This window comes from Carettochelys insculpta, chromosome 13, assembly GCF_033958435.1.
Source record: "Carettochelys insculpta isolate YL-2023 chromosome 13, ASM3395843v1, whole genome shotgun sequence".
NCBI classification, from domain to species: domain Eukaryota; kingdom Metazoa; phylum Chordata; order Testudines; family Carettochelyidae; genus Carettochelys; species Carettochelys insculpta.
The window spans coordinates 22,961,857-22,976,080 of NC_134149.1; the positions used below are offsets into that span (position 1 = coordinate 22,961,857).

A 14,224-nucleotide genomic window follows, 5' to 3' on the forward strand; every position below is an offset into this window, starting at 1 on the left:
ACATCATTACAGCCGTGTAATTATACTGGCATAGGATATTCTCATTCTGAAGTAAGGTTACTTGCTACCTAATATTTTAACCAGTGCACAACTCATGGGACTCTGGGTCCTTTTTCATGCAGATTAAAGTGATTCCTTTAACCCATTTCTTCCCTATCCTGTACCATCTGATCAGCCAAGAAAAACAGTTTGCATAATAAATATTTGTGACTGATGTGCATACAGGGGCAGGGAAGGAGGCAAAACATTCATTTTGTGACTAGTGCTGATAAAGCTGGTGAAAACTTCCCAAAATTTGCTCAGACATTCCAGTAGTAAGAACTCATAGCACCTAAGAGCAGTTCCTATGGATCTCTCTGCTTCTACTTTCCAACAAGTGTTAGTGCTTCCCAAGTATGTCCCTGAAAGAGGAATTTTTCAATTATTTGGTTGATGAAATCAAGCTATGCTCTCTTTTTCATAAACACTTGAAAATATTGCTTACTGATTGTGCACAGCAACATTCCATACTTAAAATCAAACAAACGAAAGCCCAAGAAAATCTGACATTTAAATCCAGTGCCTTCAGATATAGTTATTTTGCAGAGCTAATTTAATACAGCAGAGTAGTCTGGCTGGATATGCAAAGCATTTGAAAGTAACCAGAACAAGATGGGCTCAGACCAGGGTTTTGTTTTTTTTAAATAAAAGCACTCTTCCCATTCCCTTTTCACACATCCCTTTACTTTCAAAACCTTTCCCCACCCCAATTGTAATACAGGTTGAAGCACTCTAGTCCATCACCTCAGGACCTGACAGATGCTCAAAAGAGAATTTGCCAAACCACAGTATGTCAATATTGTCTAGCAGCATTACCAACACTTCCACTGCTTAGTGGGATCTTAGAAGACACTGAGGGGTAAATTACAGCTAAATAATAGCACAGAACACAGAGCCAGGACTGGTGGCTGTAAGCAAACTTCATATGGAAGCTTGGCTGCACCCACGATAAATGGTGGTCAACTAGAATCATGTTGGATTACAGATGTTGCTGGACGAGAATGTCACACTAGAAAGGTTCACCCTGTACCAGAGAAACACAACTGATTGAGCAATACAAAACCAACACACTCCAAGGAAATAGGATATTCTCTAAAAACCTGAAGTTTATTCTTTAGCATTCGATGAAACATTCATTTTAAAATCACAGTAAATACATAAAAAAGTTTAATAACTAGTATCATCAACAAAAAGAAAAAACATGAAACAACTGGTTATCAAGGAAGGGGCAAGGGAGAACCCAGCTGCCTTACCTTGGCTCAAGCTGTGCAGAACATTAGGGTTTTAGTTTGTAATGTAGTGAGGTTTTTTGAAGAAACAGGTGATTTAGTTCTGCAATATCCATGAAGGGAAAATTCTCTTGTGCCTTAAGCAAAACTAACAGAAATTTGGAAAAAGGCTGGTTTCTTTACAATGGACACGTGCCTTCCTCTATCCCTCAATTACCCATTTTGCCCAAGCAGAGACGATTCATTTGTTTGTGTTTGCTTACCAGTAGAGGTGACCAAACAAGAGTGGAGGGAACAGTTAAGTTTTCCATCTCAATGGAATGCCTAAGGACAAGGGCTCTATACAGAATTCGTCACAGTGAACTATCCAGTGTGGACAAAAGGCTTTTCCTTCTCTAATTTCTAGGACAATACAGATCTGCAGGAAAGCATGAGCTGCATTGCCTAAATACAGCTCAGCAGGACAAATAACTGTGCAAAATGGAACGGTGGGGAATGTTAAAAGGGAAATGGGTCAAAATGCCCCAGGAATGTTAGCAGTGTAGCCCCCTCCCCCACGCAAATCTGCACTTCAGTAATGGAAGCAAAACCCATAAAACAAAAAAACCCACAATAACGAATAGGAATGCTGTCAGGTTAAGAGGCATTTAATTAAAAAAGACAAACCCCATGCACAGCCAAGTATCTACATCTGCACAGCCAGCACTTTCAATTTTAAAGAAGGACTTTAATAATTTAGCTTTCCACCATTTCATTAGCTTTTTGCTCAGCAACCTAGATCTATCAGTTCACTGCCTGATCCTAGTTCATTTCACTTTCTGGGCTTCAAACTCTGCCATGATGCTTGTGTTGCAAATCCTGCAAGGTGCGGGGGAGCCTACTGAAAAAAATCAAGAGGAACTCAAACTTTGAATTGACATACAAAAAAACCAAACACACACCCCAATCACAGGAACAATGAAATATCAGGCTTTTGCTTACTCCCAATACTCCCTTAATCAATGAACAGCCGATAGGCAAAGGCTATTAAAATGAGAGTTACAGCTGTCACCATTTGTAAAGTTTTCCCTCAACAATGCAGAGGAGCAGCCAGAGTTCTGGCAACTGCTGAAAAATGAAGCTGATGACAGGGCTAAGAAGGCAGGAGGGTTAGGAAGAGGCAGGAGCTACAGTGAGGGAGTTCTCTAGTCTCATTTTGGCTGCAAGCCAGGCCTGGTAAAGGAGCTGCTAACAGGTAAGGGAATGGGTAATGCTGCCAGCACTGTAGGAAAACAGGCAGCAGGGGATGCCATACCTGAGCTGCAAGGGCAGCACGCTTGCTCGACTCAGCAGAAGGACCAGGACCAGGACCAGGACCAGGGCAATGCAACCACCTCCATCACTACCTGCCCCAACAACAGGAGCCCCTTCCCCACTCTACGGAAACCTTTTCCAGACACCCCTGCTTTCAGTCTCTCTGGTGGAGGGGAGAAAGCTTCAGAGAACATGCAGCATCGTTACTACAAACTTGGATAATGACAGCAGTTCCTCAGGGTGAACGCTCAAACACCAGCAAGGTCCCAGCCAAAACCGAATTGTCGTCAAGCCTGGAACAGGAGCTTTCTGTCAGTTTTCCTGACAGTTTCATGAGCCAAAACCCCAACCTTTCCTCTCCTTCATGGGCAGGTTGTAAACGGACAGAAATCCCTTCCAGAGCATATTTAACTATGGAAAAGAGCCCACTGGTGGATAAAGTCAAAAACATTAAGCCCACACAAACCCCACTGTGGTTTCTAGCTTTAAAGACAATCAGTGATACTTACAGAAAGGAGACAGACAGTCCACAGATTGGAATTAAAAACAAAACTAAGAATAGCACTTGACTCATGAGACAATCTGGTGTCAAAAGACCTAGTGTCCACAGATCAAGCACGTGATGGGAAAGGCGCCAGCTTCTGAGACTCAGAGTTAGCCCTCAATGTGTAGCAGAGCAGCACATTCCACACGAAAAGCAAAAGGGTTTCTTCATCACACAGAGAGTGGCAGCAGTGGCAGCAGCAGCAGCAATTGCATTTTCCTCATTGGAACTATAAGCCACATGATTTCAACATGATGCAAAAGTAAAAGAAGAGTCCATAAAATTTCCCCTATGAATATAAAATGTAAAACTATACAAAAATAGATAAAATTGACCTCTCTCATATGTATAAAAAAATCCCAAACGCAATACAGTATCACTTGATAGTCTGACCTGAATGTCAGTAGTTTAGACTGCAAGTGCCATGCTTACTAAAGTCCTGCTGTTTTTTAATGCCTTGGCAAGACAACTGGCTGTTCCTGATAGCTGAGTACTGACTCAGACACCACTTAAACACCTCAGATAACATTTTCCAATTTGGAGGCCTAAAGTTAGTCCACATTCCACCAGAATGTCTGGGAAGGAACACTGCAGAAGACAGTCTAGGGATCACTCTGGACCATAAGCTAAACGAGTCAATAGTATGATGCTGTTGGGAGAAGCAGCATTCTGGGATGTGTTAATAGGAATGTCATAAGCAACATATCAGAAGTGACTTTTCTGCTCTACTCTGCACTAATTATGCCTCAGCTGGAGTGCTGTATCCAGTTCTGGGTGCCACATTTCAGCAAAACTGTGGACAAATTGGAGAAGGTCCAGAAAACATGACCTCTGAGGGAAGACTGCAGTTAAGCCCTATGGCCAAAATCTTCCAACCTTTGTTCTTCCTGTTACGGCTCATCATATTACAGGATCACTCTCTTTATTTGTAAACACTAAAAGTCATGCAGAGTGAAAGCTGAACTGCACAACTCCCCAAAACACCCACAACCAAGAAAAGCTTTTTGTGGTACATACAAAAAGCAGTAAAGGGTGTGGCATTCATTTGGTGAATCAATTTTAAAAAATGAAACAGGTGTTTAACTTTTTTTTAATAAGCAGCCACTATGTATGTTTAGTAATCAACTGACAAGCTAGGAAATTAGAATAACTCTCTACTCTTAATCTGCCCCATTTGTGTTAAGATCTATTTCTGGAGGGCCATAGAACAGGGGAAGGGAGAAAAATAGGATTTGTAATAGAACAAGCAGCTGTTTCAACTGTGAGGCTAGGTAGGCTTCCCTTGCAATAACGGGGCAAGAGAAAGACCTGCAAGTTTGCCTAGTGCATATGCTCCAGAATTGAATTAAATCAGCAACACACAACTGGAGGGGTTGTAGTGGGTTTCCAGAGATCTCTGCTGAAGAAACAACTTCCAATTCCATTGTCAATTTAATTATTTTCTCTGCTGCAAAGCTTAAAAGAAGTTGTAACGAAGTGCACTTCTGAAAATTTTGGTTTTATCAATGAGTATTTGAGTTACTTTATCATTTCAACCCCTCAGGTTTGTTAAATTAGAAAGACCTGGTCCAATTATTTAAAAGACTATTTCTACCACAAGTTTTATCACCATGGAAGATGTGGTCCTATTTACTCCGCTACAGACAGGAGTTTTAGGAGCATCACAGATTAAACCTCAGTCTTATGTCTCCTTCCGAGTTGTATTTTTAAAGTTTAATTAGAATGTTGAAAATTCTTGATTCTTAATGGGCAGAATCTGCCAGAAACCCAGCAAAATAGCACCAAAATGACTTAGATGTAAACAATTTTATCCACTTTTCTACTGGAGTCCAAATCAAATTAAGAATTCATGCAAAAAAAGGAAGAAAAACCTTTGGTATAAAGTCAGATTATCAAGTCATAGTTGTATTACTCTCACATTAGTGTACAGAAACAGTTTACAATAGGTCTTCCCATTATGTACCTACAAAGAAAATGTTTATTATTAGAGACACACATTCATTAAATGAACATTCTTTTTAGCAGTCACATTTATGCTTCACCAAAAACTTTGGCAAAGGCTGCACCATTTAAAACAAAAAATACCCCACAAAACAAAAATTGACACCCACAAGAGGTCTTTGGTGAAATACTCAAAAACAAAAATGTAGTGTGCGAGACTTGCTCAGGGCAAGTGAATGTTGCAAACAGCTGTGGGATAATGTCTTGGATTGTGCTAGGAACATTTTGTTTCTGAATGGCAGTAGGTAGAAAGAGATCAGAGTTACGAAGTTGGGATCTGGACTCAACCAGAATATGGCAGTGTTTGAATCTGGTAACTCCTACAGGAGTTTCTCACATTAGTGCACCGAAGCATTCATTTAGGATACTTCTGAAACATATACTTATGCCCCATTGAAGTCAAAGCGACTTGATTACATGGTGAATACGGATTTATTCCTCAAATCAGTAGAGGAGACTCTGCCAGTGAGTTTGAAGCCAAGGAGGCTCCCTTTGTCTGCTATGTCTTAGGCTCTTCTCAGAACAATAAGAGACTGAAGCACCAAGGATATAAACATAGTGTAAAGTTGATTAAACTCTAAATTACCACTGGTGGATTTTACCATAACTAAGAGCAGAATTTGTCCCACAAGACTACACCTCTCAAGAGGGCTGCACAATCATAATGGAGCAGAATATAGTACAGCCTGCCCTACCTGGTAGCATTCAACTATGTTACCAATGAGTAACACACAGGAATGGAGAGTTAATCCAGGTACACCACAGAAATGCATGTTCTTGGCCATCAGTTCCATATTTTTTTTTAAAGTGAACTGCCAGATAAAAGTAAACCTGGTTTTGCTCTTCATCTCTCCTATATGGATGCATGAAGGGAGCAGCTTAAATTCTCTTTTCCATCTGAATTACCAGAGCCCCACTGAGCTTTCTTTCTGGAGGAATCTCCATTTCATGCCTTGACAACACTAAGTTCAACGACAGTGGGAAAACCTGATTGTAATTCAGATGTTTGCTTTTTCTTTTAGGAAAGTGATTCAATGTGTATTATAGATGGGACTGTCAGCCTGGGTATGCAAAACCATTAAGCTCCAGTCTACACTATAGTTTGAAATCACATTTGTAACTGCATTATGGGAGAGGAGAATTGTAGCCTGGTTATCTGATGTGACTGGAATTTACAATGATTCCAGAATCAGTATTAGCTGGGGAGTATGTGTGTAAGAGACAGTGTGAGATCCCTATTCAGATCTCCACCAATTTTGCCAAAAGGTGGCAGAAAGAGGAGGATCTGATATTTCTCATTTAAATTTTGCAATTTAATATTTAAACCATTGAGACAATCTCTCTCCACCAAAAAATAAAATAAAAAGCAGCAGAGGGCAATTTCTCAGTGTGCTGTAGTTTGTCATGAACCAGATTAAGTCCAAATATATAAACCTTGACTGAGGCACAGACAGACTTAGCAAGTTACAGGGAGAAGAGAGAGCTATATAAGATACTTAAATCACATATTTAAGACTGACAAGGACAGAGGAGTTTCCTTGAGTGATGACATGAGCTCTGGTCCAATCGTCCAAAACAGGTGCTTCAGAAATCTTTGTCTAGGCAAACAGGATTCTCCCAAGAGCTTGGTTTCTTCCTCCATCTTCCCTGCCAGGTGTGGCGGAAAAAGGTGCCACTACATCTAGCTTTGTTGTTTCCTCCAGAGGGGAGAAAGAAATTGTGAAGCCTAATTTAGGCTGTGTTACATCTCGTATTCCAATTAACAGAATACTCTCCTAGTATGAATTTATGCAAAGAAAATAAAAATCCAGAATTTCCTTTTGAAGAAAAGCATCAGTGTCTGCAACTTAACAGGTACAGACATGATCTAAATTTCCTTATATAAAAGATATTAATAATGTCCCATGTCCTAGGGAGATGGAGAAAGTACATAAGCAAAGTATTTCAGATTAACATTATACAATGTGAAATCTGATCACTCCAAAGAAATAAAGGGATTGTGGACATTTTATCCTTAAAAGGGACACCATCAACATATAGATTGCTTTTGTGGGGAGAGGGAGGAAGGTGTTTAAATCAAAGTGAATTAAAAAGAGCTGGTTGGAAAACTCCACCCCTACGGCTACCCATGAAGGAAAATCTTTCTGACCAAAACAAAAATGGAAAGTGCTGAATTTAGTTTGAAAGGTTTTGTTTTTTGAATGATTTTTGCACTATTGGGGAGAACACACAATATACGCTTGCCATATTTTCTGCTCAGTTCTCCACTGGGAAGGTGGGGTGATAACAGAAAGAGAAAACATTTCAAAATTTGTCAAAAAGAAGCTACACTGGAAGTCAGCAGTAACAAAAACCTTTCACTCCTTTTGAATATTGCTCTAATTATGTAGTTTCAGGTACTGCACCTCTCTCAAGTCCCCTGCCAATCTGTAGTTTTACATCCACTTGTTCCTATTTTTTCTCCCTGTCACTGTATGAAAGATCCATATAAATAGAAGGGGGTGAGTGGCGAATGACCACACACGTGAAAGCAGGGTCAAGTGTTGGCAAATGCACAAAACATATATTGGGAAGAGATTATCATCCCTCTTATGCTACAGTTACAGCCATTTTGTGTTAAAAACATTCAGACAGAGGCATGGGCACCCCGGAACTTGGGGGACCCTGTGTTCCAGGCCACGTCTCCACCATTGTGTCCACTGGCCTCTGCCCTGCCGATTCCCCTGCCACCAATGGGACAGCTGACCTGCAGTCCAGGATAGCGTGGCCCCAGAGCTCCAGGAGCTGGCAGGCTGTGAGGCTGCAGCCCCCAGGAGGCCACGGGCAGCACCAGATGAGGCAATTTGGGAAGGCACTGCCCATGGACAGAGCTATGATTTTTGGCAGTTGATGGCGTTCCTTTAAATAGATCTGCAGAAAACTAGCCTGAAGTGGAACTCCTCCAGCAGCAACTATACTGTATGCTGATAGTCGTCCTGCACATTTACTATCATCAGCAGAGCAGCCAGTTCACACCAAACTAAAAGAATGGTTCCTCAAGCTTTAGTCTATGAAAATAGGAAGTGGCCTACACAAAACCACAACAGAGCACCCACAGCAGTGCAGAATGCCAGCAGCATTGTGAGTGACTAGGTACTGCATCCAACTGTGACTGCAGGAGAGAAGAGTTAATCTTTGACGGACCAATTCTAAATGAAAACTCTCACTGAAATACACCTTCCCATCCTGGAAACCCAGCCCTCCCTGAAAGTTAACCCCTAATTGGCCTCTCTCACCCCCACAGCACTAACTATTTGGCTACCATTACATTAACTGTAGTGCTTTGACAGCTAACAGGCAGCGTTTTCCCATGTGTCGGTTCCCCTTTTAGCAGGTCTGTAGTGGAGCCTCCAGAACGCTCAGCAAAGCAGGCTGAGAATTTCAAGGTCTCAGTGCCCTCGTGAAACTGGGGTGTTCCATGTGTAATGCCAACAGGTCTGCACTTTGTTGGTTTGTCAGGGGACTGAGGGAAAGCAAAGCTCTGAGGTAAGTCAGTCCCTTTTTCTCCCAAAGGTAGCACACGAGCCAGCTTTTTGACCATATTTTCTCTAGGATACCTGTAGGAGCTAGACATCTCTTGGGCCTGTCTTGTATCAGTCTGCAGAGGTAAATTGGATGGTCTGGCTGCATGTCTGGGCATCTGAAGCATTAGATGACTGGCCCCATCCTCTTGGAGCATCTTGTTCCAGGCAAGAGGCATGTATGGGGAATCCACTTCTGAACGCTCAGCTTTATCCCAATCGCTTCTGACAACAGCAGCCCTGGCAGGTGGGGTACAGCTCCACTGTTTTTCTCCTCCTGAGGAAGGCTCTTCTTTGTACTCCCCATGCTGCAGCTCTGGCCAACTGAGGACCCCGTCAGCTTCTCCTTCAGAAGGAGGCAGCGAAATGCTCTCCTTACTTTTGCTCAACCTGGTGACAGTGTCCTTTTTGGCACTGTCCCATTTAGACCAGAGTTGACAAGGTTTAAGCCCATTCTTGGAGACAGGCATATCAGCAAGCTCCAATTCCAAGCTTTCTGTGTCAAGTGACCTGCTCCTTCTGTTGGTGGAGAGTGGTGCTGGCATGGAGGGGCTCAAGCCGTGCAGGTGCAAATGACGAGGAAGGCTGCCAACACCCCAATTACAGCTCTGGAAAGAGTTTTGGTTACACCCCAGGAACACTCGCTCATCACATTCGGCAAAGGACTCCTTTTGCACGTAGCTGTCGTCCAAGGCCTCGAAGGATGCAGCCATGTCCTCGTCAGCATTCAACTCCAGATGCTGCTCACATTCTCCCTCACCTTCCTGCTCCACATCCACTATGTCAAAAGTGACCATGGTTGGTAGTACAGAAAGGTTCTGAGTGAAGGAAGAACCTGAGTCAGAGCTACCAAGGCTTTCAGAGAGGCTGGAGAAGAGTGTGCCGCTGCTCGTGAACTCAACCAGTGCCTGAGAGAAGTTAACAGCATGCTCGGGTTCACATTCACTTTCTGTCTGGGATTCCCTGAGGCAGTTTTCCACTCTGCTGTGGTGTTCATTTTGCAAACAGCTATTGCTGTCATGGGTTCTGTAGCTGGGGTAGGTCACAGTCACAGTTTTGGCTGGGACTATACTACTTAGGCCCCCAAACACTGCATGATCCAAATCAGAATCAAACACAGAGTTGTTTTTCATGAGCTGAATAAGGCAACTTCCTTGGGCTTTTGGGGCATTGTAACACTTTTCAGGACACACTGTTCCTTGAAAGTCCCTCCACTCAGGATTTTCCAGTCTGGACACTGAAGTCCCAGCATCTACACTTCTGCTCAAAACCAGAGAAGCAACTTGCTCACTACCAAGGCAACTCTGATTTTTGCTGATTAATTTGGCTGCTCCAGTATTACATTCAATGTATAGCTTGTCCTTGGGACACTTCTCTTTGCTGGAGGCATCCAGCTGTTTTGCAGTTGTTTCCCTCCGAAGTTCCCAGTACAGCAGCTGTTTCTGAATGGCAGCCAGCCTCTCCTCCTCAGTCTCCATCACTCCGCTGCTCTGCCCCATCATCTGAATAAGGTTCTTCTCGGTAGGGATGGCAAAGTCTAAGAAGCAGCTGAAGATCTCTGGATGAGATGCTTTGCTCTCAAATAAGGATTCGTCCCCAAAAGAGGGGCTCATCAGGGTGTCGTCAGGCTCATAAAATTCATAAAGTGCATCACCACTGTAACTGTCTCTTGGGAGACGATCTTTCTTGATTTCCCCAAGTTCATCCTCTGGTCCTGGTGTGGTAGAGTCATAATAACCCTCATCACTATTGGGTGCAGATTCTTGCTGGTCACTGGGCGGCGTTAAGAGCTCTACATCATCTGTCACGCCTCCAGCATACAGATGGGATGCCTCCTCACGCAAGCTGTGCATCTCCAGCTTACTATTCACTGGCTGTGGCAGCTTGGCTTCATAGCTGCTCTCCATCTCAGTGGGGCCTTCCCACAGCTGCTGGAGGTACTCTATCTCCTCCGAGGTGGCCATCTCCTCCCCTCCTCCCTGGTAAGTCACAAGGCAAGAGCTCCTCTTGGCAGTATCTCTACTGCGCTCCACCGAGATTGTGCTCTCAGCAATACTGGCAATATCTGGCTCAGCAATTATATCTCCACAGCCAGTGAGGGAATCAAAACTTTTAAGGGAAGTAACATCTCCAAAGATCAAGCTGAGTTGGTCTCCAGAGTGTATTGACGGCGGGTCGTTGTCTGGGTGGTCAGGCTGGTGTACATCAAGGAGACCCTCATAGGGTGAGCTGGCACAGATAATAGTCTCTGCGTCCAGTTGAACATCTAGATCATCTTTGCCCATAGGTACTGTTGCTGCATCTCCTTCTGAGCTGCTCTGACCAGCTGAAGCCCTGTCAGTGCTTTCTCCCAGGTTAGTTGTGAGTGAGCAGTTACCATCCAAACTCTCTGTGCATGGTGCAGCGTGTTGGGCGCCTCTTGGACTCTCCTCCTCAGCAGCTTGCTGAGTTTCTGCCACTCGAGTTTTGTTGGCTTGTTCTCCAACCCCACAATCAGCTGCCCACTCCACTTTCTCACACTCGGTGGTTTTGTTCTTTCTGTGGCGTCGGATGCTGTTGAAAAGCCCCTTCAGCCCTTTCTTGGGTCTAGGGAAAGACAACGATTTGTCACCACTGGGCTTTTTCTCAAATCCCTCAGCACTCCCCAGGGGAGAGCTCTCCTGCCTACCGAACTCAAATTTGATGCTGGCATCCGTTGCCAAGTGAGCGCTCTGAGAGCTTGGCAGCTGGCAAGGATGCGAGTCCATCCCTCCATTCAAGCGGCTCTCCAACCGCAGCCCTCCTTTCCCATCTTCATATACATCGCTGATCCCATCATGCGTCTTACTTTTACTGAGACCCTTTTTGGAGGCTCCCTTCCCTTGGCCTTTATTTTTTCCTCCAAAGAAGCTTGGCAGAGTGCAGATGCTCCTCTTTCCCCCAAAGAACTTAAAAGCAGTCTTCTTCAGCTTGCTAGGAGGTGCCTGCTCCATAGCTGTGACAGAAGCACTGCTCCACTGAGGCAGCTGGTCACCTGCTCCTCTCTCCTCCTCCCTCTGGTCTCCTCCTTCAACTTGCCTGCAGATGAGGGACGGAGAGCTAGTTCCAGCTGCCTCGTCTGTACAGCATGTCTCCATGGCAGCTCTTACAGCCAGGTATTTTTAACTGGAAATAAAGACCTTGGTAGCAGAGTCTTCTTCAGGGCATGGGGACTGAAGCATCATGATTGATCTAAAGGGAAGAAAGAAGGGAGACATGAAAGACAATCATTGCATGGCTTGGAATCACAGGAGTGAAACAAACCGAAGAGGTCAGACACATTCATGACCACAGCTGGAACAGTAGCTAGAGAGACCTCTATAACGTACGCTATAGGTCAGTTCTCTTTATGCTCTCTATTCCCAATAGTGACCGGGCTTTGAACTTCTTGCTGGTTGCCAGGCAGTTTGTTAAGCCTCCATCTTAGCCCCAGGACAGACACACCACTTCTTCAAAATATAAACAATTCCCACATGGAAAGACAGATTTGCTTACTCTAGCTCATTGTTGTGTGAGTGCACGTGTGATGTGAACCCATCTCAACAGAGTACTGGATTAAGACCCACCAAACTGACTTTAATATTGGAAAGTTGGTGGTGACTAGTTTATCCCACCGATCTCAGTGTCTTCCCACTTAAGTGTCAGATACAATTCTCCAAAATATTCCCACCAGCATTTTGCGCTTAACACTTAAATACAATCAATTCAAATAATAAACACTAAAATGACAGGGTTTCTCTGAATAATTTTTTTTTTAATTTACACTTAGGATTTCACTTGTCTTTAAGTGTCTTTCAGGAAAGCTAGAATTACATTAAAAACCAGTTCAGTACAAATCTCTGTGGTCAGATTGTTTTAGGAAGGCCAGAGATGGAGGCTTTAATCTAATCCTGGCTCAGTGTGACCAAAACACAAATATTTCTTTTTGGCAGTGCAACAGGGAGACAGAATAAATCCAGTAAAAATTGTAATGCACTGCTGAGCTTTAATGCCTGTAGTTTAGGATTTTTTTTTCCTGGTCCAAGGCCAGTGAAGCTCCCCCTGCCTGCATCCAGAGTTTAAAGAAAGATCCTACATGTTGGCCAGGGGGGCGGAAAAGAACACCCACATTATGGGGCTCCCAACAACCATATCTTGAGACCACATCCTGATGAGGAAGGCTTTTTTCTTGAAACTCCGGAGGAGCTGGAAGTCACTGGAGGATTAAAAAGCAGCATTTTTATTGGATTCTGTAAATAATAAAAAACTTGGCATTCACCCTGCTCACTAAAATTAGCTGCTAAGAAGCTGATGGGGCATGTTGTAATCATATTTAAGTGATGGTTACTAGAAACTGCAGAACAGAATCATACGGAGGTAGCTATTGGAAAACTGAATTCATACTCCCAGATTGTTGCACTGCAGTGACAGCCCATATGGTAGCTGGGCATGCATATACAGTGAAAGCAAAAGGAGGGAGCTCTGCCACACTATAACTGGCTCTGTCCATACACATGTATACTATACAACTTATGAGTTCTAGAAGAGTACTAGAGTATGAGACAGGGAATAAGCTGCTATTTCTAGCTATGCTGTTGATTCACTGTGTGATCTTGCACAAGTCAAATGTTGTTCCTCAGTTTTCCTCAGGAAATAATGGAGATTGGGAGAACAATACCTGACCTACTTCACTAACTGGCTAATTTCAATGGTGTGTGTAATAATGAATTTAGAGTTCTCTACTACAGAAACTTGCTCTTGGGACATACACAGTACAGCCACACCGAAGTCTCTTGTTGTTTTGCAAACATACTTCAATCATTTGGAAATCTGACTAAACAATATAGTGATGCGCAATATTATGCTTTGGCCATCCCTCATGTTAACTCCAAATATGCAGGTGAGAATGTGCATTTGTCCAAACAGGAAGGGGAAGGGAGGAACAAAGCTTAGAGAGAAGGCCTCACTTTCCAAAGGTTGTACTGTGTCAGAACATGCTGCTTGCTCCCACATCCACATCATACTAAGGCAGCTTTACAATTAGTTCACCTGTTCTCCAAACTCCAGCAGGAGACAGACACTACAGGAAGCTTTGCTCTTAGATAAGGCACCCATAGGATGCTGCAGTCTACAAGAAATTCTTCTCTGGTAACCTCGGGGAGAAGTCATAAAAACCATACTGAATGTCCTAGTTTGAAGGCTCTGCTCTAAAGTTAGCAAATGATCAAAATAATGGGGCTATGCCTCTCACTGTATAACTTCTATAGCAATATTCAGTTTCTGCTCTCCTTAACAGTTAGAGATGGGTCAACAACAGATCTCAGATCCTGATCAATTATATTTTCAGTGAAGCCACCTCTACTGTTCAGATGCTGAGTCAGATTCCAAATAATTAAGGGACCACTTCAGACTGGGATGCGATTGAAATCTCATGAAAACAATTTATAAGATTATACACCATCTAATCTCAATCCAGTCACCAAATTAGCCTTACACAAATTGTAAATCTAATCTGGATACAGATGCATAAATGCCTTGACAGTCCAGTGTTGATAACTATT

At 43.3% G+C, this 14,224-nt stretch overlaps 1 protein-coding gene across 4 annotated transcripts in view; it reads right to left on the bottom strand.

Moving 5' to 3' along the window:
* The window catches only part of AMER1 (APC membrane recruitment protein 1), a 42,215-nt gene that overhangs the window by 18,941 nt on the left and 9,050 nt on the right, over positions 1-14,224 (bottom strand). For 2 of the 4 annotated variants that reach the window (XR_012647393.1, XM_075008233.1), the window contains exon 2: positions 8,703-11,876. Coding sequence is in view for 3 of the 4 variants with exons in the window: in XM_075008233.1 (XP_074864334.1) it covers positions 8,703-11,782 (3,080 nt within the window). In the remaining variant the exon portion in view is untranslated. Of the gene's footprint in view, positions 1-1,137; positions 11,877-14,224 lie in introns of those variants that run through there. The other 2 variants (XM_075008231.1, XM_075008232.1) reach the window with 1 other exon arrangement.